Source organism: Neopsephotus bourkii, unplaced genomic scaffold, assembly GCF_033783945.1.
Source record: "Neopsephotus bourkii isolate Nb327-2 ecotype Australia unplaced genomic scaffold, CSIRO-AGI_Nbou_v1 NB_1767, whole genome shotgun sequence".
Classification (NCBI taxonomy): domain Eukaryota; kingdom Metazoa; phylum Chordata; class Aves; order Psittaciformes; family Psittacidae; genus Neopsephotus; species Neopsephotus bourkii.
This window is the reverse complement of record NW_026902241.1, coordinates 3,412,116-3,437,806: the sequence shown is the minus strand read 5'-3', so window position 1 is coordinate 3,437,806 and position 25,691 is coordinate 3,412,116. Positions and strand designations below refer to the sequence as shown.

Sequence of the window (25,691 nt, the reverse complement as noted above, 5' to 3'; positions counted from 1 at the left end):
GGAATCCCGATGGATTCCTTTGGTATTCACATGCATATCAGAACTAATTCTCTGGGAATTCCAGGGCAATTCATCATTTACTCTGTGTTTTATGATGCCAAAAAATGTTGCATGCATACATTATAAGATGGAAATTTAGGAACACATTTGACAACAGAAAATAGAAATCTGAGGTAACTTCTGTTTTCATTAGACTATTTTATTAAATCTTCATTTTACATTTAATCCTTTAAAACTAGTGGGTTGTTTACTTCCCTGGCTATGAGACTATTCTATGGAAAGCTGTCAGGCAGTAGTGAAGTCTTAGGAGAAACATGTTCTAACTTTTTACGAATAAATTAAAGCATTTCAAGAATGATATTTCTGCTCACTATTTGTGTTGCGTATGAATTTTTTCCACCAGAGATCTGTGAGATTATATAGCTGGAACATTGCAGTTTGTATGGTAATAAACACAACTGGTGCAAAGGAGTCTTCATGGTAGGGCTTTGTTTAACTGTGAAATTTGTAACAAAATGAGAAAGAGTTTATTATGAGGTCTTGGTTTTAAAAATATTACTGACCTAAAGCAGTTAAGAGCACATCAGTTGCTACTGAATGATAGATACAGTGGTAGGAATAAATTTGAAAGCTGGGGAGCTTATTTATTGCTCTCATAAGCTATTTCAAGTATGGGACCTGTACCAAAATGAGATAGTGGCACATAACATTAAACATTTCAGTGGTTTATGATTTCTGGTATCAAATAACTGTATGCTTTTTTTCCTACCCGTGAAACTAAAATGACAGTCCATCTTTACTGAGACCCTGTTGTATTAGTATTAAAATCGAGACGACAGTGTGTAGGGCTCTTAATAAGAAGAATTTTTTTTCTATTATCTTAAAAATCATATGCAAGCCAAATGAGGAAAGCAAGAAAGCAAAAGGAACTTATTAAAATTAACATTGGCTTTTATGCTTTATGTATCCGTAATATGTAATTCTTTATGCATCAGTAATATTTAAAAATATTATTAGTTATGAATGCTTTTATTGTTCTATTTTATAACAAAGCTGGGGATATTTTTAAGACATTTTGGACAATTCGTTTGACTCTGTAAGGGAATGAATGACTTCTCAAGCTAGAGCTTATGCTTTGCATATAAATATTTTAAAATCTACCCCCCCCCCGAAAAAATAGTACATGGAGCTGATGGTGATTTTGAGTGAGAGTTTAGAATTGTTTGGACAAGGTAGCAGTCAATGAATAGACAGACAAAATGATGTAGTTCAAAATTCATCTCATTACTTGTAGTTTGATCTCTAAAGTAGATCCCCCCTGCCATTATCAGTGGGTTAGAAAAGTGAAGCATCTTCTCTTTTAGTTTTGCCATACTTTTAATAGCATTTGAGGAATAAAGGAGGTGGGTGGAGGATTCCTACTTATAACTATATAGAGGAATAAAATTAGAGGTGATATAAGTCAGTCATACAATCTTTTGTTAAGTTATTGCATCATTTCCTCACATGTCACATGAGTGGGTGCTGCAAGGCGTGAAATACTTGCTGTCTTTGGCTTAGATTGATTTGGTTATCTGTGTTTCTTTCAGCAAAAGTAATGCTTTTTGGATACCTGTACACATAAGCTCATAAAAGAAGCTCTTTGCCATAGAAAGAAATGATTCAGTTGTCATCTTCCACTACAACTTCCTGGCAAGCTGAGATGTAAATGCAAATGTTTGTATTTTTGTTCTCATTTTTCAAAGCTAGAGACTTCAAACCCCAAAGCTGTCTGCATCTAGCTGGGAGGTTGTGTGCCGCTTTCGTGGAATGGTTATCTCCTAAAGCTAGCTGCCCTTGGTCTGATAACCCAGCAAAAGTGTATGGCAGAGTTGCAATATGTTTCAGTTACCAGTTCTCATCTCCTAAGATCTTATGGTTTTTCTGTTCCTTCAACATTTTTTGGACATGAAGCTTGTGTTCACACAGGACTAGTCTTCCCCAGAGACCTGGCATGAGCTGTGTTTGGAGCATAGCCTCTAAGTGAATCCGGAGCACTGACAATTCCTTCTGTCAGTCGGTCAGGCTGATGCCTGCAGCTCAACTTCTCTGGACAGTGCAGCACTGGCAGACGGGGCTGATTGTGAATAGGCCTTTCTTTGTAGTCACATGCTCACTGGCAGTGGGGCCACATGCGTTCCACAGGCTTTAATTGGGTCTAGCAATTGAGCTAATTTTGTTAGGGGACAGTTGCAAGCCTTCAGCCTTCTAGAGACCATCTTTAAAAAAAGCACAGCAAACTGCATGCTAATGTAAGTGAAAAATGAGCACTTGTCAGATCCATTGCGCAGCACCATTGGTATCCTGGAGCAGTCTGTGACCATGCACCAGAGGAGGTGGTGGGAAGGTGTGCCGAGAAGCACTGCTGTGTGCTGCTATCCTTACCTCAACTCCACACAGCTCTCATAAGCTAAAGTTCACGTGATATGTTTGGATCTGGAGTATATCAGTCATAGAATCAACTAGTTTGGAAAAGACCTGTAAGATCATCGAGCCCAACTCAGTCCAGGACTGTCAAACCCAACACTAAACCATGTCACTAGGCGTAAACTGATCTCCCCTTATGACTGCCGCTTATGATCTCCAGTCACAGCCACCCCTCATCTGCCCCCTCACAGTGGTCCACACTATATAGCTGCTGTTCCTACGCCTTGTGGCCATACCTCATCTTCCCACAAGATCTCACGGTTACCCCTCGTGGCCCATGGCCGCCCCTCAAACCCCGTGCCTGCCCCTACTCTCACCTCATGAGCTCACCTCACAACTACCCTACCTTTCCCCTCATAATCTTCCCTCATGGCCACCCTTGCTCTCTGCTCACCATCACTCCTCATTGCTATCCCCTCTGTCCCCTCGTGATATCCCCTTGAGGCTGCCCCTCCTGCCTTCTCACGATTTCCCCTCACAACTGCCCCACCTCTCCCCTCACAGCGGTGCCTCCTGTCCCCTCATGATCTTCCCTCAGAACCACCCCTGCTCTCCCCTCGCAGTCTCCCCTCATGGCTTCCCCTGCCCTCCCTTCATGATCTTCTCTCACAACCGCCTCTCCTCTCCCCTCACAAACTCCCGTCAAGGCTGACCCTGTTCTCTCCTCATCGACTCCCATCATGGCCTCCCCTTCTCACAGCCGTCGTCACAGGTTGTACCTGTATCTGGGCACGTTTACTATATGAAATATAACAGTTTGCAGAATGGAAGGAGAAGACGGACTGATAAAGTAGAAAGGTAATTTCATATTGTTCTAATAAAGCAATAGTTTCCCCTCTTGTCTGTGTATTATTACTGTTTCCAGCTCCTACACTCTTACCTGGTAAATCTTACCAAGGAATAAACAAACTGGTTGGGGAAGATACTCCAAAGTGGGATTTTTTTGTAGCCCTGAGAGAGGGATGTTACGATGGGGTGGCTGGGGTTCAGATGTCATGCCATCTGTTTGGAAATCATACAGGTTTTCTTATTGTCTGCAACAGCAAGCAAACAAAGGCTAAGTTTTGGGGTTGCAGCACTGTAGCATTAGTTAATTCCTACTGAGGGTGCAGACCTAGTGAAAGCAGCTCATTGTGCCTGTGGGATCAGCAAGCATGCCCTCAACCACTGGAAGAAAGTCCAGTTTCACAGGCAGATGTGTGGAGGTTGTGGCATGGGCAGAAAGTCAGTTTCTTTCCCAGATTGCTGGAAAGCAATAGATGGCAGAGAGGTGGCTGGAGGAAGATTTACTCTTGCTGCTCACTAAGCAGGTGGTACCCCTGCTCTGGAAGAACGGCAGGGTAGCACTATCATGCTCTGAAAGATGTCGTTGTTTTGTCTTCATAAGCTGTATGCTTGTTTAGCGGTGTTGTTTGTCTGAAGCTCTGGAGAATCTGAAGTTCCCAGAAGTGTATTTGCAGTAATCACAGTATCACAGTATGTTAGAGATTGGAAGGGACCTCAAAAGATCATCTAGTCCAATCCCCCTGCCAGAGCAGGAACACCTAGATAAGGTTACACAGGAACGTGTCCAGGCGGGTTTTGAATGTCTCCAGAGAAGGAGACTCCACAACCTCCCTGGGCAGCCTGTTCCAGTGTTCTGTCACCCTCACTGAGAAGAAGTTTCTTCTCAAGTTTAAGTGGAACCTCTTGTGTTCCAGTTTGCACCCATTGCCCCTTGTCCTATCATTGTTTGCCACTGAGAAGAGCCTGGCTCCATCCTCGTGACACTCCCCCTTTATATATTTATATACACTAATAAGGTCACCCCTCAGTCTCCTCTTCTACAAACTATAGAGACCCAGCTCCCTCAGTCTTTCCTCATAAGGGAGATGCTCCACTCCCTTAACCATCTTAGTTGCCCTGTGCTGGACTCTCTCCAGCAGGTCCCTGTCCTTCTTAAACTGAGGGGCCCAGAAGTGGACACAATATTCCAGATGAGGTCTCACCAGGGCAGAGTAGAGGGGAAGGAGGACCTCTCTCGACCTACTAACCACCCCCCTTCTAATACACCCCAGGATGCCATTGGCCTTCTTGGCCACAAGGGCACAGTGTCGGCTCATGGTCACCCTGTCGTTCACTAGGACCCCCAGGTCCCTCTCCCCTACACTGCTCTCTAACAGGTCGTTCCCCAATCTATACTGGAACCTGGGGTTGTTCCTGCCCAGATGCAGGACTCTACACTTTCCCTTGTTATATTTCATCAAGTTATTCCCCGCCCAACTCTCCAGCCTGTCCAGGTCTCGCTGAATGGCAGCACAGCCTTCTGGCATGTCGGCCAACCATCCCAGCTTAGTGTCATCAGCAAACTTGCTGATAGTACACTCAATTCCCTCATCTAAATCATTGATGAATATATTAAATAATACTGGTCGCAGTACCGACCCTTGAGGCACTCCACTAGATACAGGCCTCCAACTAGACTCCGCCCCATAGACTACAACTCTCTGGCTTCTCTCCTTCAGCCAGTTCACAGTCCACCTCACTACCCGATCATCCAGACCACACTTCCTCAATTTAGCTGCAAGGATGCTGTGGGAGACCGTGTCAAACGCTTTGCTGAAGTCAAGGTAGACCACATCCACCGCTCTGCCATCATCCATCCACTGTGTTATTTCCTCATAAAAGGCTACGAGATTGGTCAAGCATGACTTCCCCTTGGTGAAGCCATGTTGACTGCTCCTCATAACCCTCTTATCCTTGATATGCCTTAAGATGGCACCAAGGATAAGGTGTTCCATCACTTTCCCAGGAATGGAGGTGAGGCTGACCGGTCTATAGTTACCCGGGTCCTCCTTCTTGCCCTTTTTGAACCTGATCTTTTGATATTTGAAAAATCTCCTGTTTGAGATCTTTAGCATGTTGAGAGATAAGAAAGAGAGTAAAAAATACATAGGTATGTATATGTACCTTCATAGAGGAGGGTGTGTACATACATATATATTTAGCATAGTTAATTTGCTTCTCTTGCTCCAACAGGTGACACACAAGTTATTTTCCACCTGTACTGTACTCAGAAGTTTTAAGAAACTGCAGTCTGTTCTGAATTTGGGGAATGTGGAATTTGAGATACCTATTGCACGGTTGGAATTGCACTTTTTTCAAAAAAGGAGTGTGTTTCACAGAATCTGAGATTTAATAGGTTTTCAATCTGTTTTGAACTGGAATAGGGGCAAGGGTGTTTTCAGTTCTCTGGAAGTCCTACCTTATTAGAGCAGAGCTGCCTCTTCTGCATAGTCAAGACCTATACCAATGGCAATCTGGTATAGATAGTAAGGTGTGGCTGATAATTAGAAGATTTCCTCCTAGCGTGTATGCTAGAAGTTTGCATTGCAATGTATATATTATTAGCATTAAATTATTTCTTAATTGCTTAGTTTTTTCTTAATATTCAAGAGATAAGTTTGTTTTGCATCTGTTAACAGCAACAAGGAAACAACACTGCAAGTGTACTCTTGTTCTTTCAGAATATACACATAGCATAGATTGTTTCCTTTTAAAGAATGTATACAGTAACATGTGTGTTCTTTAATAAATTAGGCAGATAGAGAACAAAATTACTCCATCCCATCTTTTGGATCTATTTTGATTGTGTGCATGTTGTACCAAACAAAATGGGCAATTCCCCCTGCCCACCCCCTTGTTCAGTCCTCTATGGCATACCTACCTGAAGTTTAGAAGGATTTCTCATGCTGCTTAAAATTCAGCCTCTTTTTTTTGTTTTGTTTTGCATTTTCCCCCTTATTTATCCATCATTTAAAACGATTAATTTCAGGCATAATTAACAGATGATTGCAATTAGCTTCCTGGCTGTAGCTAATTCATTAACAATGTAGCAATCCTGCCTAGCAGCCCCTAGCTCCTGGGACTGCGCAAACCATGTTTCTGCCTCCAGTATATCTTAAAAGACCAGCTGGCAGAGTGTCTTTGTGGGCGGCATAAATGTGCCTGTTAAAGTCATTTGGCTGGAATTGTTTGCAGTCTGGCTGATTGTGCTTATAGGCAAGAAGTTTAATATTTTAAATTGCTGTTAGTCATTGTCAAAGGAAGCAGGGCTACTCCCAAGTAAATAAGGTCAGTGAAATGTACGTAATGACTGATTATTGGATGAGTGGGCAGCTGCTTGGGAGAACCAGATGGAATATGAATATATATGGGTGGGAAGGAATTGAGGCAGATAGTGCCTGGGGATATGTTGTTCCACTGTCGTGCATTGCTGTCTCTGCCTTCTCTCTCTGTGTAGGAATTAGGAAGGTCCCACCTGTTTCTGAAGAGCTGCTGTGGTATTGCTTTTCCAAACTGTTCTGGCCTGTTAGCATGCTTGGGGCTAGGGATTGAGAGGATGACCCAAGACCTGTGTGCTGGATGTGGTGCAGGAAGGGGGTCTCCCTCAGGGTTGTGCTGTTATGTTACTGTTAAATTAGAATTTTAAAATTAACCTCTTTCTTTCTTCTGTCTCCACCATAGGATGGGTCACTGGGAAATATTGATGACCTGGCACAGCAGTATGCAGACTACTATAACACTTGTTTCACGGATGTGTGTGAGAGGATGGAAGAGCTGCGGAAACGGAGGGTTTCCCAAGACCTTGATATGGTATGTAGAGAAATTACAACTTCATTAACAAATGATTGCCATTCATGCCTCAGATGAAGAATTGGTATCTCAGCTTGAAGAGTTCTACACAGGGAAATTAACTACGTGATTGTGTTCATGCACACAAACATTTCAGCCAACTCAATTAAACACTTGGAAATGAGTAGGATTAGTTGTTTCTCTAAGTATTTGTTATGATTCATTAAGCCTCGGAGTCTGCATTTCTTAGCTCTTTTTTAATTAAAGTGCTTTTGCTTGCTCATATTTGCTTGCAAACTTCAGCTCTTGGAAGTAAGATCATGTCTGATGAAAGCGTTCCCTTGCTCCAAGATGCTTTGAGTGTGAGCACAACAAAACTGCATTCTATTTTTCAATTGCACTGTATGAACTGTTAGAGTACTGCTTCTCAGAAGTCCAAGGTGCATACTGGTTTCAGGCTCCCAAATGTAAGCAGTCTTCAGTTTTGTAAACCCTTTTCCATTATTATGCATTACAGAAACTGTAGCAAGGGACATTGAGTCACTGAAGCCTTAAGAGTGGAGGGACCTTGGGAGGCCTATAAGCCAACCTTCAACTTCAAGCAGTGTCAACACTGAATTCAGACCAGATTGCTCAGGGGTTTATCTGATTGGGTGTGAAGACCTCCAAGGATGGAGGCTTTGAGGCCTCTCTGAGCAGCCTGTTCTACTGCTTGACTGCTTGTACTGCTTGTTGTACTGCTTGACTGCTTGTACATTCAACAGGACTTTTTTCCCCTGATATTCTATGCAGTAGCCCCATGACAATTTATAACTGTTGTCTCTCATTCTCATGCCATGCACCACTTCTGTGAAGAGCCAGGCTTCATCTGTTTGATAACCTTCCCATAGGTACCAGCAGGCTGCCAGTAAAAGCCTCATTGAAGGTGTCTCTTCTCCAGGGTGAATCTCCCAGCTCTTCTTGTAAGCCAAGGGCTCAAGTCCTTGAGCACTTTGGTGGCTCCCCACAGACCTACTGAAGTTTATCAACACATTCCTAGCACACAAGATTGTAGAGTTGGAAGTGGTAGTCCAAGAATGGTCTGAGAGGTGCCAGGGAAGGGGAAGGATTACTTCCCTCTATCTCCTGGCTACACTGCTGTTGACATGGTGTGTGATGCTGCTGGCTGTCATTGCTGCCCAGGCATGCTGCTGGCTTGTGCCAAGCCTACTGTCCTCCATGCCTTTTCCACAGAGCAACCCTGCCCTCAAGCATATTGACTGCAGCCTGAGGTGGGCATCATCCATTACCTATTTCCTCCTGGAGTATCTAGCAGGATAGGCCCCTGTACTACTCTGCTTGTACCTGGCTTTCAAGTACAGCACATTCAACACTACTCTTAAAGCCCAACTAGCTGTTTTTTCATCTGTTTAGCTGTGTGGACTGCCTGGGGACTCCCACTTTAGCTGAAAATAAGTGACTATGGGTCACCTCCGTACCTCATTTTTGTTAGGTTTAAGAAAGAGCCTCTTAAGAGGCCTATTGCAAAAACATCATGTGTTTTCACTTGCTGGACAATTTCCTTACTGTCCTGTAACAGTAGTGAATGTTTGTCAGTACTTATGGTACATATCTATGTATTACTGATTGCTTGTGCTTTTTTTCATTGCAGACTTCTTTGTTACTTTTCATAACATTCATCATGATCATCTGTGACAGATAAAAAAGCTTTTAAGTCTGCTCTGTTAGGTCTTCAGTGCTAAGTCTGTGTTTCCCAACAGTATCGTATGTTTTAACGTACTTTCCTTCAAGTATCATCTTTCCTTCAAGTCTCATCTCTCAGAAAACAGGTTACTGAAGGAATTTTTTTTTTGTTTGTTTGTTTGGTTTTTTGTTTGGTGTGTGTGTGGTTTTTTTGGTCACAGTTTTGATCTGGTGGTGACTTTGGTAGAACAACCAAAGTATGGTTAATACATCTACTGAGGCACAGCACTGTGGCAGAACCAGCATGGGATCCAACCACAGTTCTGCAGTTCCTCTACCAGATCAAATCCTTCAAGACGAATCGGGGAACTGAAGTTGTGTGTCTTCTACCTTCGCTTCCTTGCTTCTCCGGATCCTAGTAGTGACTACCAGCACAGAGTCTTGTTTTAGCAGCTGTACATGATGACATGGATTACTTAAGGCTACTTTCTTATTGGGGTTCCAGTTTAGCAGCTGAGAGGCTTCCAGAGCTTGTATGGTTACATACTATAGTTACACAATGAATGGCTGCAGAGAAAATCATCTCCTCTGTCCCACTGAAGCTTGCTAGTTCCTTCTTTATTTTTAAATGGGAAAAAAAGAAGTATTTTGCAGATCTGTTGCTGCCAAGAAGTTCCAAGTGTTAAACAAGAGGCTATTACATGAAAGCCCTTTGTAGACAGACCCTTGAAGCTTCTGTTCAAAGAAGCTGATAGCACAGAATCGTGGTTCTCATAAAAACTCCCATGCTCATTGTGCCTGGTATTCTGGGTAGCTGTTGGCAGAAATGAAACCCTGTTTCAAGGCACTCTTGGAAGGCAGCTTCTGTGCTGGGTAATGAAGTGTGCCTTATGGCAGGAGAGGACTCCCTTCCATTTAGACAGATGGGCCTAATTTGGCTGCCTTCACTTCCGAAGCTGCAGAAGCCAGGCTGGAGAAAGCCATGTGAGCTTAATTAACTCACATCAAAGGTGCAGAGCTTCACGCTGGTTTAAATGGATGTGAGCTAACCCAAGACATATCAGTGAGTGATTCACTAGCTCATTCTGCTTGAGAGAAGCTACAGTTAGAGAAAGTGGCTATATGAAGAGACATCTGGAGATTCCTTTTCAGTGACTCTTGTATTGAGTTTGCTTGCTCTATTAGTCCAACGAGGACTTCTTGAACTGTCAGGTCAGAGGGAAGATATTGCAATTGAAAATTAAATCAGTGCTCAATTTTTGCTACATCCATCACCACTACAATACAGTTTCTGGGTATCAGACAGCCATTCTGCTGATAACACATAAGACTATAGATATTAGCTCACATCCACAGCAGCACCATCCAAACAGTGGTGACTGCAGCTGAATCTCACTCTCATGAATAAGTAGGCAGGCTTGACTTGTGTACACAGGTAGCGGGAAGTGGCTATATTGACTGGAATATATTTTTGGTGTGATAGAGTAGTAAGCTCTTTTATAATCTGCTGTACAGACAGGAGTTGGTTTAAACAGCAGAGCTGTTGAAGTGACTGCAAAACTACTAATGTGAAAGTCAGTTCAGAAGAGTGACTCATTTGTTGTGATATTTTTCCTCTCTTTGAAGTTTGAAGAAAGGTGATGTATTTGCAGAGGGTTTGGAATAGTAAGTGGGGAGTAATGCTGGTGAAAATGCTAGAGCATCTCGCAGATGTGCTGTGATAGCAAAATACATGCACCCGATAGCAAGTATATGCAGCCCCAAAATTGTTATGCACCAGTATTGTTGGGCTGTTAGTCCAGCCTGGCTTTGTTCTGCTGTACATTGCTCTCCTGACAGGAGTGAGGAGGGACAGTTCTCTATATATACCTTCTCTTCCCAGCAGTGTGGTTTTGTCGGAGCTGGAAGTAGGCAGTACTTCTGGGGATTTGATGGAGTGAAGGTTACTGATTCACGAGAATGGTGTACCATAGGATAAACCCAACCCCTGCACAGAGATCGGGTTTAAATGAAAGCAAGGGAGAGGGGTAGGGGAGGTGTAAGTCTCTGTTGACAGCTATCTCAAAGCTACAGATCCCATGTGCAAAAAATATCATAAAGCAAAAGGTACTGGGATGCATCTTTTAGATTTTATAATCATGAAAGATCAGGCAGTCAGCAGCTGTGATATAGCTGGGAGGCTGAATCTTGCTTTTTGGATGAAAGTTCTAATGTCTGCCTCTAAAATGCAGTATGAGTGATAAATAATATGTAGTAGAAACATGAAAGGCCAAAGTTAGGTTTGGAGCTGTTTTTACTGAACAAAGTGTGGGTCACCCTAGGGGTTGAAGTGTCCTCCAGAAGTTGGCCAGAGAGGCTGCATCAGGAGGGCAGTGCATTAACAAAGAAGCGTCTGAGCTTTGCCAGGAACATGTATTTCACACCGGCTCGCCCAGTTTGCCCTTTGTAGCATGTCCTCTGGAAGGACAGAAATATGAACTGTTTATTGCTGCTTCTGTACACATTGAGATCATTTTAAGCTATTTGGGAGCAAGTGTTGATATCTTGATTGTATTTTGTGCTTTCTAATCAGCTCTCCAGCCTTTCCTATCAGATCATGGCCATTTCAGTCTAGATATCCTGCTCTGGAGTTGAATTTTTAAAAAATCACTTGGTAAAATTGTTTGGGAGAGAGCATATCTTGTAACAAAACAGTAGCTGCAGATGGAGCTGAACACAGAGTATTTTTCCAAATAGGAGTTCCGTCAAGGATTGTTAGTTGTCCCTAACCACAATAACTGCTTTTTGTATTTGGAATTGTGCCTCTGTTTTTGTAATGGAGAATGTGCTTGGGTTTGGACATTAATGTTTGTGAACAGAATGGGAGTTGCCCACATTTCCTAGCATTTGGCCTATTCCTGTGCACCATGTGGCTTTCTGGCTGAGGAAGAACTGCAGCCAGAGTAGCTATAGTGGATTTTCAGGCCTATAATGAATATATCACTGGCAATATTGAGCTGGACATCTGCTAAAATGCAGTTACAGCCAGAAAAGTGACTCTGTGAGGATGACACTTTGGTACTGCTTGTACAATATCCTCATCTCTAAATTGGAGAGACATGGATTTGATGAACGGACCAATTGGTGGATAAGGAGTTGACTGGATGGTCACACTCAAGAGTTGGAGTCAAGATCTCGATGTCCAAGTGGAGACCAGTGAGAAGTGGTGTTCCTCAGGGGTCAGTATTGAAACTGGCCACATGAACAGTGGGATTGAGTGCACCCTCACCAAGTTTGCTGATGATACCATGCCAGCAACACCATGCCATCCACAGGAACATTGACAGGCTCGAGGGGTGGGCCGGTATGAGCATCATGAAGTGGCAAGTGCAAGGTCCTGCACCTTTGTTTGGGCAACCCCAAGCACAAATACAGGCTGGGAGGAGAATGGTTTGAGAGCAGTACTAAGGAGAAGGTCTTGGTTATGCTGGTTGACAAGAAGCCAGCAGTATGTGGCTGCAGCCCAGAAAGCCAGCTGTGTGCTGGCATGCATCAAAAGAAGCATGACCAGCAGGTTGAGGGAGGTGGTGAGAATCCCCCTCTACTCCACTGTCATGAGACCCCCTCTGCAGTACTGCCTTCAGCTCTGGGACCCAAAACACAAAAGGGACGTGGACCTGCTTGAGCAAGTCCAGAGGAGGGCCAAAAAGATGGCCAGAGGGCTGGAGCACCTTTTGTATGGAAACACGCTGAGGGAGTTGAGCTTGTTCAGCCTGAAGAAAGCTGCAGAAAGCTGCACACTGTTTCTGACTTTAGAGCAGCCTTCCAGTACCTAAAGGGACCTAGAAAAATATCTGGAGAAGGACTTTTTACAAGGGATAAGACAAGAGGTAGTGGCTTCAGGCTGACAGAGGGTAGATTTAGATTAGATATTGGGAAAAAAATCTTCACTGTGGGGGTACTGAGATGCTATAACAGGTTGCCCAGAGAAGTTGTGGATACCCCATGCCTGGCAGTATTCAAAGCCAGGTTAGATGGGGCTCTGAGCAACTTAGTCTAGTGGAAGATGTCCCTGCCCATGGCAGGGAGGTTGGAACTGGATGAGCTTTAAAGTCCCTTCCAACTTAACCATCCTGTGATTCTGCAATCTGCTTCCTTTGTATCTTCAGAATCATATCTACTTGGCTTACTGACAAAACCAGGTTTGCCTTGCCTGTCAGCAGGGCAGAATGGCATTAACGTAGTTGTGAAGGAGCAAACTGCATTCTGTTGTCACATCCATCACTGACAGCGGCCAGCTAACTGCTGCTGCCAAGGTCTGTATTGTAGTTGATGATTGTGAAGTCAAAGAACAGCTTGAGGTTTTCCGATTGACTCTGACAGGTAGGATTGTGGCACTGAGAAACTGCACTAATCTTTTGACTTGTAAATTACATATGTTTAAAATGAATGCCACTGGAAAGCTGTAAAGCACACAAGTATACCTTTATGGGTTTTTTTCCATCCACTTAATTCATTTTGATGTGTAAAAGGGGAAATGTTCAGAATCTCTCTATGTACATGGTGGTAAAGTTCAGTGTTTTTTTTACAGTACCTGCACAAGTACATATGCGCAGTCAGAAAATAGAAATGAACATATAACCAACATAAGTTTCTTGTTTTGCTGCTCACAATGTATGTAGTCCTTAGAAGTCTTGGATGTGTGTGGTTTTGAAAGATGCTCAGCAGTCAGTTGTTTTGTTACAAATGGAGTTGACCATCTAGAAAATGTCATCATGTATAAGTGGTATGTGTCCAGCAAGGCAGAGTAGAGGAAAAGTGACAAGTCAAATAATTAGTAATTTGAGTGGTAAAGTTGGCTTTAACCTTTTTAGAGGTATATTTGTCTGATAGGTACTTCTGGTTGTTGATACCACAAGACTACTTGAGAAAGTAGCCAGCCCTCACTGAAGGATACTGAAATACCCAAAACTGTTGCAGTCAGTGACTGATCTCTATTTAAGAAATCTTTGTGGTGATTAGCCACTGAAACTAGAGTTAGGATGCACAACAGCTTTGTGGAGTCTGCCTGTGCCTGCTCTATACCTAGCTATGTCCACATCTGCTGTCCTTTGTATCTTATATACATAAAAAAAATCTCAGGATCCTAAACCAGACTGTATTCCCTGCCATGAAATCATCAGTTCTGCTTTGCAAATGCAATACTGGCTGCTTTTACCTTGTCCTGAGAGAACACCTCTATATCTTGCTGTTTTGTCTTGCTGGCTGCAAGAGGCTCTCTAAACAACATCTGAGTTGGATTAAAAAGGTATCTATAGCGCAAAAAAAGAGCTGGAGAACACACAGATAAGACTAAATTTTGGAGAGTTTCCAGGCCTTATCAGGCAGACATACAAGAGAAAAAGTAGCAGTAAAAGGCATGGACTTTCAAACATTTGTTTTTTTGGTTTTGTTTTTCTCCAGTACAGCTTGAAGTACAGAGAGTTTGCCTGAATGCCGTGCACAAAGTAGGTTTCCATAGAAAATACGTAATAGAGATTTACTTTGTGTGCAGGCTCAGTCTCTCAACATTTTATGTTTATCTTCATTAATTCAATTCATAGTAATATTTTCATCATTAATGGAGCTTTTCAAAGGTAGACACAATGGAAATTCTGGAACAGACAAGCTATTTTTAGTGTCTCATGTATCACACACCAGGACAGCAAAGGCATTTAAATACAGAGCTAGCATTAAACATGAAAATAAAGCAGGGCTTGTTCCACATACAGCAAAGTGAATACTGTTCTTAAACAGTTCTTAGTCCACTTAGCACTAGAAGATTAAGTAAAAATGTCTCTGCTTTCTGAAAGCTAATTATCTCCTGCAGTCTCTCTACTGTTTTTGTTGGAAGTCCATTTATGAGTAATCCCTTAAGCAAAATCTATTTATAGGCAGAGTTTATAGGCTGGAGACTCAGCAGACTGCACAGCTATGGTGGTTTGGGTGACTTTGTCTTCCTTTTCATACTTTCAGAGGGTCCTTGCTTTTTGTAGCATGATCTTCAGTTTAACACTTGTGGTCTTCTGATAATGTTTGTATTTTTGGCAATGTCAGTGTTATGGGAAGAAGAGGTTATCAAAGTACTTGCTGTTTTTTTCTGAACTGGTAATACTATTATGAATAAAGTAATATTTATGTTTAAGTAGAAAAGATAACACACTTCTGGTAGTCTTGACTGGTAATTGTGGAGGGGAGAAATTCTCCTTAGTGCTATAGATGTTTTTCTAGCTATGCTTGATCTTTTAGCATCATATGTAGTGATTTTCTTGTCCTTTCACATTCAACAGGACTTTTACTTTAAACCTAAGATCAATTGGATATGTATTCTTACTGTGCTGCTCTTTTATGCTAGAAGCAGTGTGTATCTGTATCTGCTGGAACTGACAGACTATATTTGTATTAACTCTGTGATTTAATCTCATTGGAGCCTGAGGACTCTGAGGGGAGGAGGGAATTGGTTGACTAAGTTCAGCTCCTTTTGTGTATTTTTTTGTCCGATTCTTCCCCTCTAAATTTAAGATGACAGCAAAAATGGAAATGTGCAGCATCATTCTATCTGGACCATTAGGTAAATTTCATTGCAAAGGATACAATAGAGAAAGGAAATTAAATTGCCATTTAAGAAGGTGCATCTCTGAGGGGAAAAAAAATCCTAACAACAACAGAAAAGGCAAAACCAACAAACCCCCTCAAACACTCAAACTCTGTGGTGAACTGTTTCTGTGGCATGCAGCCCAGCTTGCCATTCTCATATTACTAGAAGAATTCCAAAATACCCAGATGAATGGATTTACTCTAGGAAGGACTGCAACTGTATTGGCTGTATTAGAAAAGTGTCAGACTTTTGCAATGCAGTGGCAGCTCTAAACCAACAGAAGAATTAACCTAGAAGGCATAATGTCTTGTATTTAGGTTACTCGTCTTTGTCCTTGTAAAGCTTCAGCTTGACTCCCCAGGCAGCCTCAGCCTCTGCGTACTCTCCTTTCATCCCACAGCTACTGCTCTCCAGTGCATCTGTGTGAGCTGAAGGTGGCTGACTACAACTTCTGATGTCAACTAATTGTTGTGCTAGCTTGCATTTTTTTTTTCTAAGCCGTTGAGTAAAGGACCACCACCATGGGTCCTTGAGAAATAGTAGGGATACTGCTGAAGACAGAAGCCTTGAAGTTAGTGAGGTATTAAAAAACTGCACTTACAAAAACTGTGATGGCCTTGTGGGTGATCAGGAAAAACGGGGTCTTCTTAATCAAGAACAAATTGAGAGCATGGTTTGATGAAAATGAGAAACACATCACAAGTGTTTGTGCACATCTGGGATGTATTTTGGAACATCTTTCTCCGCATCAGAAGGACTGTCCTTCAACAAAGATGCCTAGAGGAAGGCGGGCCTTTGATCTCTCCATATTTTATCTTCTCTGTCTTGTTTAGGTTTCCTGTTTCAGCAGTCTCTCCTGAAACACACAGGGAAATCCTCTGTTTCAAACAAGATAGTCTGTGAATTTTGTTTTGATGGAAAACTCAAGCAGTTTGAGGACATGTGATTTCTTTGGTGATTGATCAGCTTATTTTCCACAGAATAATGAAAAGTAATGGCTGTCAGATGGAAACCCTTGTTCCTGACTCCCATTTCTTTATTTCTAATGTCAAGTTTTCCCCAACAGTTTAGGTTGCAGCTGTATCTTACATAAGGAAAGGATGTATTTTGGGATTACTACATCCAGATTTTCCCTGACTATAAGTATTTTTTGGCTGGTCAAGCAAATTAAGTTGGAGAAGACAAGAATCGTGTAAAAGTACATGAAAATATATGGGTAATATTTTGCTGAAGGATTAAACTTCAGAACCTTATCAGAGGGATGGATTTTTTGTGTTACTGGGCATGATGAACAGAATCAGTCATGGATTAGGAAGTAATTAAAGAAGAAAGACTTGAAATGATTAGCAAAATCTGGAATTCATAAGCTCCTTATGAAATTCATACTGGTAGTTTTTTGTTTATGTATTTTGCCTGTTGCAGTTGAAGTTCCTGATAAGACCACAGTTATAATAATTTGGGTTAGGCTCCATGTGAAAACAGTGGCTGTATGGTTGTGTACCCAGGCTCATTTAAGGGTGTAAAGAAGGCAGTATTTACAGGAAGAGTATCTTATTGAATCAATGGATATAGCCATGGAAAAGCAGAGAAGCTTTTCATAAGGCTGTATTTGCAAGCTGTCCAGATAAATTAGGAAGATAAAAAAGCTAGCAAAAGTAAAATCAGAGATTGGAAACTTCCTTTAAGACTAACTAGCTAATGAATTAAATAATATTTGAAAGAAGTCCATCTCCCTTTAACCTCCAAGGGGCACATGTTTCAAGCTTCACTCAGCTTTCTGTCTTGGTGCTTCCACAGACCTGTTCAGGTTTCTCCTCATTGTGGTATTCAGCAAAGGTTAAGCCATAGCTCAAGTCCATTTTGACAGAATTAAGAGCTTTTAAAGTTTTGCAGCATGTGGGAGGTGCTGAAAGTCATGCAAATGAGAAGTAAGAAGAAAGTCAGTCATCAGAGTTAGCTTTATTATGTTCATGTGGTTAACTACAGAAAGCCACATAATTGGAGCCTTCAATTGCTGGCCTACACAGAAGCTCACTAAATAGTTTTATTTCTCCTTTGTGTAGCACTTTCCACCCTCAAAACTCTTTAAAAACATTAATTAGCCTTCATTGCATCTTTTGAGTTTGGTAATTTTAGCACCATTATCCCAACATAGCCTTTGCCTTCCTGAGATTCAGCTGCTGATGAAGGTACACCTATGTAATTCCCAAATTCCTCCTCTGTAACTGAGTTTGCAAGAGATTAGCATGAACAAGTTCAGACCAACGTAGTAGCAGATGGTGGCATTAGTCTGGGTCTACCTCAGTGCAGCTGTAAACAAATACTGGCCACACGAGCAAATTAAGCAGTGCATGGGCAATGAGTGACAGTCTAAACGACTTGTGGCTCAAGCCTGGTCAGGTCCACTAGAGCACACTTTAAAAAAAAACAACCAAAAGTCAGATGTATGTTAAAATTGTGCCAGGCTGTTACAGTGTTCCTGACCTGGAGTATAGAGGTCTGGTGAGAAGTCTAGCTATACTGATCAGTAGCTCACTGCCTGCCATCTCTTCTTCCTACCATCATGCCTCTGCATTAAATAATTGTCTGACATATGGCAGGGATAATGTTAATATAAACACAGAGGTAGAGAGCTGTTACTTCACTGTGGAGCGGGCTGTTGTTTCTTCAATAATGCATTAGTTTCACTCGAATAATGTCAGTTGGTGATGGCAGAAACACGTGCCATTTCATTAGGCCCCAAACTAAGTATTTCATTTTGAATCCTTGTGGGAAAGTATGGAAATGAAGGGCATGGTGTGCAAAGTAGTAGATGGTGGTGGTTTAATCCAGTGGTGTAGAAAACCAAAGTTTGGTTCTCTCATTTGCCTGAGGAAACTTGAACTCTTCTATTTCAAAGCAAAACAATCTGCAATTTAATATTCTGTAGTCGTCTTAACCTTATCTGTTGATCAACCCTACTCACATATATAAACAGTTCCTGGTGTAACAAAGGGGAATTACCAGTGTCTCATCTTAGAATCGTAGAATTATAGAATAGTTAGGGTTGGAAATGACCTCAAGATCATCAAGTTCCAATCCCCCTTCCATGGGCAGGGACACCTCACACTAAACCATATCACCCAAAGCCTCGTCCAGCCTGGCCTTGAACACTGACAGGGATGGAACATTCACAGCTTCCCTGGGCAACCCATTCCAGTGCCTCACCACCCTAACAGGAAAGAATTTCCTCCTTATATCCAATCTAAACTTCCCCTGTTTAAGTTTTAACCCATTACCCCTTGTCCTATCACTACAATCCCTAATGAAGAGTCCCTCCCCAGCATCCCTATAGGCCCCCTTCAGATACTGGAAGGCTGCTATGAGGTCTCCACACAGCCTTCTCTTCCCCAGGCTGAACAGCCCCAACTTTCTCAGCCTATCTTCATATGGGAGGTGCTCCAGTCCCCTGATCATCCTCATAGGCAGAGGTAACTGGGTTTGGAAATCACTTGGAAATCACCAGCTTTCTGGGCTGCAAGTGCACACGGAAGCTGGCTCATGTTCATTTTCTCATTGACCAGCACCCCCAAGTCCTTCTCCGCAGGGCTGCTCTGAATCTCTTCTCTGCCCACCCTGTAGCTGTGCCTGGGATTGCTCCGACCCAGATGTAGGACCTCACACTTGTCATGGTTAAACTTCATGAGGTTGGCATCAGCCCACCTCACAAGCGTGTCTTCCAGGTAGACATCTCTCTGCAAAGTTAATGAATCTTTACTGGCTAAATAATATAAATATTTTAAACAGGGTTAAACAGTTTTTTTTTTAGGAACAGAGCAGGAATAGTAATCTCGGCTTTATGGGTTTTGGCACCTTTTTTATTTTATTATTTTACATGCATTGCTTATGTCATGTTTGAGTGATGCTCTTAACAAGGAGTCAAGACACTGACCGTCTAGCAAAATTCATGTTTATTTCTCTAGATCACTGTTTTTAACTCCATAATTAGTTTGGGTGACTTTTGTTTGTAGGAGAGACAAATGCAGTGAGCATTTCAGGGGTCTTGGTAACTTAGTTTTTCCTTCTTTGAACTATTTCAACTGTTCTTCCTGTATTTTTCCTTCTTTGAACTATTCATACCCCAACCCCACCCAAAATGGATTGGTCCAATGTGAGCTAGGTCTTGTCTCACCTCTTTACCTGGAGGTAATTTCACTTAACAGCTAATAAAAACACCAAAGGAGATTTGGAAAGCTAAGAAGTGTGTGTTACATCAGTTGGTCTTTCAGATGTCTTTACAAGTACAATGAAAATGAAATTGAGGCTTCTTGTGAGCAAGTGTGACTCATGAGTATTTAATGTAATTTTAATAGCTCCTTTTATTAAAAGTAGGCTATTAGAAGCTTTTAAGGAAGCTATTGACTGTCCATGTCCTCAACTTTGGTGGTCTGGTATCTATAATAAGCATGTGCAAGAATTCATCTTAATGTATCATACTCAGAAAATTAACTTTTCTTGGCATAAATCGCACTGCATATCCTGGTGTCAATAGCTGCTGTTGCCTTTCTGAGGACTGGATAGGTAAGCAGGGCTTACAGAAGTTGGGCCTGTTTCTTAACATGGTTCATTACCTTTAGCACATGGTAAACCCTTTTGAGTAGGAATTTATAAGCCTGCAGAAAGGGTTTTCACCCCTTCTGTTGTCAGCAGCTTCAGAGCAACTATGATGCAGTTCTGTTAAGTGGCAAGATATGTTCAAAACAGAGAATGTCATGGACCATTAGTATGCATTAGGCATATACGTTGTTCTGATGGTTTTTTTTATCTCTGGGTTTGAGCATAAGAATTTTATTTTCACCACTGTTACAGAGCTACTAAATGGCAGATGAAAGTTCTGATTACCAACACTGGATTTGTCTGCCTTTTCCACAGATTGGAGGTAGGATAAAATACCTGAGGAAGCTGTGTTGTTCCAGAATTATCATGTCTGTCCCTCTGAGATACTTTACTTGACATAGTGCCCCTATACTGCCTTGTTACAGGAGATTTAAAGCTGTTGGAGGAGCCTCCATATCTATCTGTAATAACACTCCTTCATTGACACCATCTTTATCTTCCAGGTGATTCTTTCTAGTCTCCATCATCTTCCTCTTCCATCCCTTCCTTTAGCAGTTCAGCCTATGCTCTTCTGCCTTCCCTGTTTCACTCCACCCATGCATCTTTTCAAAGCTTCACAACCTTGGCAGGGGGGTTGGAACTAGATGATCTTTAGGTCCTTTCCAGTCCTAACTGTCCTGTGATTCTATGACTTAGCTTCTTCCAGTTTTGGATGAGGCATCACCGTAACCAATCTGCATCTTAGCCACACCAGATAAAGGTTGCAACACCTGATCTGAGATAATATTGCCTTTTACTGCAAATAGAGGAGCTGAAGTTGTCTTTGTGAAATGTATAAACCAGAAGCAAAACACGATTATAGCAAAAACTGATTTTTCTGTTGTTGTGGTTGGATGGGTTATCAAATGTATTCTAGTTTTTAATACTGTTGTACTTCATGGAGTTTACCTTGGTTTCATTTTGTAATTTTGAGACTCACCTACATCCTTTGCCCCAAATCAGCTCCAACTCTGTTTATCATTCTTGACAGATGTTAATCTGACCTGTTGTTAAAACTGTCCCAGCATTTTAATTCCACCATCTCCCTAGGCAAGCTATTCTGGCATTGCATAGTCCTTACCTGAGTGGTTTTTTAACTGATGTGTTAGACATTTCTCTTTAAGTTTTGCTGTCTTCCATGGGTGCTAAAAATGTTCTTTACATCAACTTTTTTTTTTTGTTTGTTTTAAATATTCATGAAGGGCATTATGTTCTACCTCCACTCCCCTCTTTATTCTTCCTCTTTTTTTTCTCCCCACAGGTTAAACTGCTAACTTCTAAACCCTCCTTTGTTTTTGTTTTTGGGTTTTTTTTTTCCTAAGACCATTCATAAATATCACTGTTTCTTTTCCTTGATTCTGAACAATTTGCTGCCTCTTTTTTGAACAACAGTACCGAAAACTGAGCATGTGATAGCACCTGAGGTCTAGTCAGGACTGACAGGAGCACAAGGGTTGTTTCTATACATACAATGGTAGCTCTTTACGCAACAACGTAACACTAAGTTATGGTAATCCCTGCATCCTTTTTTGCCAACCTGTTAGCTTTCCAGATGTTCCTCACCCTGGAACTCTTTGTCTGAGTAGTTCTGTTTAAATCCAGTACCTTTCAGTTCTCCGTATTGAATAACATCTGATTTCAAAACATTAAGCCAGAGTAACCTGCTTTTTCATCTGTTATTTCCCTAGCAGTGGTGGTGGATTCACATGTTTGTTTTTCTAGAATGGAACCTTATATGAAAACAACCTTTGTCTGTGTAATCAATATTGACAGTTCCTTCCAGCCCTTTGCTCCTTGGTAATGGAAATAAACAACGGTCTGTCTTTGCACTTTTCTTGCTTGATCTGTCAGCAGAGATCAAGCATATATTTATTGATCTAATATGTATATGCATATATAAAAAAAACCACGTTTATATTATATAGATGACTAATTTGGCAAAAATTAGGCAACATTCTGGAGTGGCAATTTTTAATTGAGCAGTCCCATTATGTGCTCTCTTAGTTATCTTAATTGATGTAGGTATCTTTTCATCTACTTCTGAAACGCATGTGCTACTGTGGGTAGTTGAAGGAAAGGGTCAGTCTGTAAGTGAGAGTGAAGGGTCCAGAGATCCCTCTGTATTTTTACATGTGACCTTGCAAAAAGATGGGAGACAACCTGTGTGAGGTTAATGCTTAAGTCATGTGCAAAATGTTAAGTAGTTTATTCAATGCAAATTGTATTCCATCAATTGATTTGGTATACTTACTATGTAGAAAAATTTTTGCCATGCTTTCAAGTGGAGTTACCAGTATTACAAAGTTGTTTAATTTGCCTTCTTTAGTCACTATTTATTGATTTATGTAGTGGAGCCTTACATAAATTTGTAATTAATTAGTTGATCTTGAACCTTGAAGGCCATATTTATTGCTTTCCTGCAGTAAAGAAGAGGTAAACTCAGGCTATAATACAACTGCTGTTCAACAGAACTGAACTGTAAGAGTAAGCGTTTATCAGGGGGTTTTTGCTCAGTTTTATGTAACATTAGTACCTGCTATTTGTATATATTTTTAAATTTTCTTGGGATGCTTGCAAACTGAACACAGTTGCATTCTTCCTGTGCCTGAATGACTTTGAAATAAAATTACAAACTATATTGCATAGAATTACAATTATATCATTTCTTTGTGGAACAAAGTTATTTCTGTAACTTGTTTCCCATTGTCGGACATTCTGTTGATGGAACTGCATTTTACAATCCTGATTTAGTCTTTACTGTTCTAGAAACAACATCCTGGATGTGTCTTATAATGGAGAAAACTCTATTGTTTTTAAGACAGGTGTTTGACACTTTCTTAGTTCACAGACTCTTCTATGATCCGGTTTTCATAAATACGTAGTACCGTATCACAGACACTCCTGCTGAAATACTTTCATGTTCTCTCCCTCTTTCCCTCCTTCCCTCTCTCTGTCCATTTATGTGGAAAATACAATTTTTTCGTTAAAAAAAATTAAAACCACACAGGAAGACTTCTGCGGTGCTCGCTTGATTTGTCCGAAAAAAATCACTTTAGGAGTGCAAGGGGGTATCATGTAAAATAACTTCCGTCCTTCACTAACGTCATGACATCTCATTCTGAAAACACATTTTCAGGTAGTGTATTATGACTGCCCTGAAGGGGACAGATTGTATCTACAACACTGTGAGGAACTACTTTTGTTGTGCTGTGGTATTACTCTGTATGAAGACAGATTATTGTTACATACGATTTGCATCTTTGCACTGCACAAAGGGGGATGCTAAACTATCCATTTCATAGATGCTTAAACAGAGGCATTTGAAGGTTAAATAATTTGTTGGAAGTTACTTGGATTTGATCTGGCACCTGCTGACAGAGTCCATTCTCTTTATTGGGTGTGGACCAAGCCTGTGATGGGGCAGTGGCCAGATATCACTAATGACAAATGATGCCTCTTCAGTGACACTGAGAAATTACACAAGTGGGTGTTCCTGTTGTTTGGCATACAGGATGTTCTGCTGCTTTTGATTTCTCCATTTTCTTTACAGTTGGCTGTTGGCCATTGCTGTATTTTCATTTGCCAAGATAAATTTTCTCAAAATTGCAGGAAAACAAACTAAGTTTCTAAATGTTGAATATGGCGATGTTCATTCTCTGAACTTGTTGAAAATTTTAGGACATTCATTCAGGCATATGTGAGGGCTTTCCGAGTGCAGAAAGCAACAATCACCAAAGGAACATAAATCACTATTTGAAGGAGTCGCAACAAAAATTAAGGACATTCTGTTTAAGAGATGCTAAGTCAGAAGGAAAGGGGAAGGGGAGGAGAGAAGCACATTCCAAGTGTTTTCCTTTTAAGTAATCTTAAAAAAACAAAGGGGTAATATTCTTGTGCAGTCAGGAGAGATTTTTCTGGAGGAGCAGACGGCTCTCTGGATGGTTCGCATTTCTCATCAATACATGGCACACAGCTTAAGGCTCCTTTGCATTGCTAGATGAGGACCTTATCTTAAGCAGTCAGGAAGGCAGTGCTGAGAACACAAAAACATTTGTGTATACTGTGAAATTTCCGTATAGAAACAATTACATTATGGCTGCAAAGGCAGTTTATGGAGACCATAAATATGTTGGTTTAATTAGAGGCACGGTGCTGTCTGCTCATGCATTCTCTTCAAAGTCTGCTTTTGGAACTGAATTACTAAATGTTTGGGGTTTTTTATACAGGAGAATTGGAGGAAAATTAAGTTGGCTAATTCAGTTGAGTTTTTTAGGTGAGCAGTTGAAGTGCAGTCACAGTCCATGAAGTCTGCAGCGCTGCTCGTGCATGTGTATCCAGAACCAGAGCCAGAGTTGACAAAGAGCAAATCATGAATTGCTTCATAGATCACAATTATAGCAGTAAGAGATTTTATCTCAGCTTGGCATGCACGCTTTTAATAAAGCAGGGCAAATTGAGAACAATGAGTTTTCAGGGAATTGGATTGTCATAAAAAACAGTCATACTCTTTTGTTCCTCACCCAATGATTTTCAAAATGGTTATTTATTCTAAAAATTAAGGACCTGACAAAAGTCATGCATAAGGTAGGGTGGAGTATTTAATCCGCTCAGCAAGACTTTATCTGTTTGCTGACGCCTTCGCCAACTTCGCTTTCACAAAGGCTATTGGTAAAATAGCCCCTGCTTTCTTGGACCCCTAGCGATAACTCCCCCTGCTTTTAGTGGTAAAGTCTAATTAAAGTCTAGTTTGTCTAATAAAAATATACAGGCTATTTACAGGGATGTGTACACACATCCCTGGAAGACTATGGAGAGAGAGGTTTGTCTGGGAATGAGTGGGACATGAGTGTTTTGTAGTTGCTTTCTCAAATGATCATCTCATTGATGGTTTTCAGGGCTGGTTTTGGCAATAGGGTGGTTGCAGCAGCGGAGTCCTCTTTTGGTCACCAGCTGTCCGCTGTGGCTGCACTATATGTATTGGTGGCCATCAGCTGAGAATGGAGGGCACTCAGGAAAGGAGGTACATCCTGTAATTGCAGGTATTTATACCTCCGTATGTCTTTTATGAATTTTTCAGGCAGCAAAAAACTTTGAAAAAGCCATGAAGTATAGTAGATAAGAATTTGTTTCTCCAAACAAATATATTGAGACGCAAGGAGTTTAAGTAATTCCCTTGAGATAATACAGAAAATCAGTAGTTGAACTGGAAGAAAGACTGAGTATTTTAAGTGTCTAGATTTCTCTCTTACAGTTTTGGGAGTGTCATTCATATAAAATGAAAAGGAACACACTTCATTTTCTGTGCTTGTGTTTGTGGAGGGTTTGGGGTTCTTTTGTTTGGATTCCCACCCCCAGAGGATATACTTTTTATTTTTGTAGCAAACGATTCTCCACTTTGTCTTCAGGCATTGTAAGGAGGCATGTTATGAATGGTTTTAGCAGTTTGAGGCAGAACAGGCACCAGTAATAGCTACCTATAGTGACAGCCTGGGTCATTACAGTTGAGGCTCCTAAATTCTAGAGGCTTGTTCAGAGTATTTGTAGCCAGACCACATGAAAATAATGAAGAGGGATTTTTTTCCTTTATAGGTTTGATGGGTGAGCACAGAGTCACTCCGTGCTGTACTGAGCCAGCTTATTGCAGGAGGAACATAGGTGTGAGGAGCCTCGCTGCCCG

At 41.3% G+C, this 25,691-nt stretch overlaps 1 protein-coding gene across 7 annotated transcripts in view; it reads left to right on the top strand.

The window, feature by feature from the left end:
• The window catches only part of LOC133225774 (SAM and SH3 domain-containing protein 1-like), a 546,087-nt gene that overhangs the window by 443,938 nt on the left and 76,458 nt on the right, over positions 1–25,691 (top strand). For 5 of the 7 annotated variants that reach the window (XM_061378537.1, XM_061378535.1, XM_061378540.1 and 2 more), the window contains one exon: positions 6,973–7,101. In XM_061378537.1, coding sequence (XP_061234521.1) covers positions 6,973–7,101 — 129 coding nt within the window. Of the gene's footprint in view, positions 1–1,199; positions 2,292–3,178; positions 3,265–6,972; positions 7,102–25,691 lie in introns of those variants that run through there. The other 2 variants (XM_061378542.1, XM_061378541.1) reach the window with 2 other exon arrangements.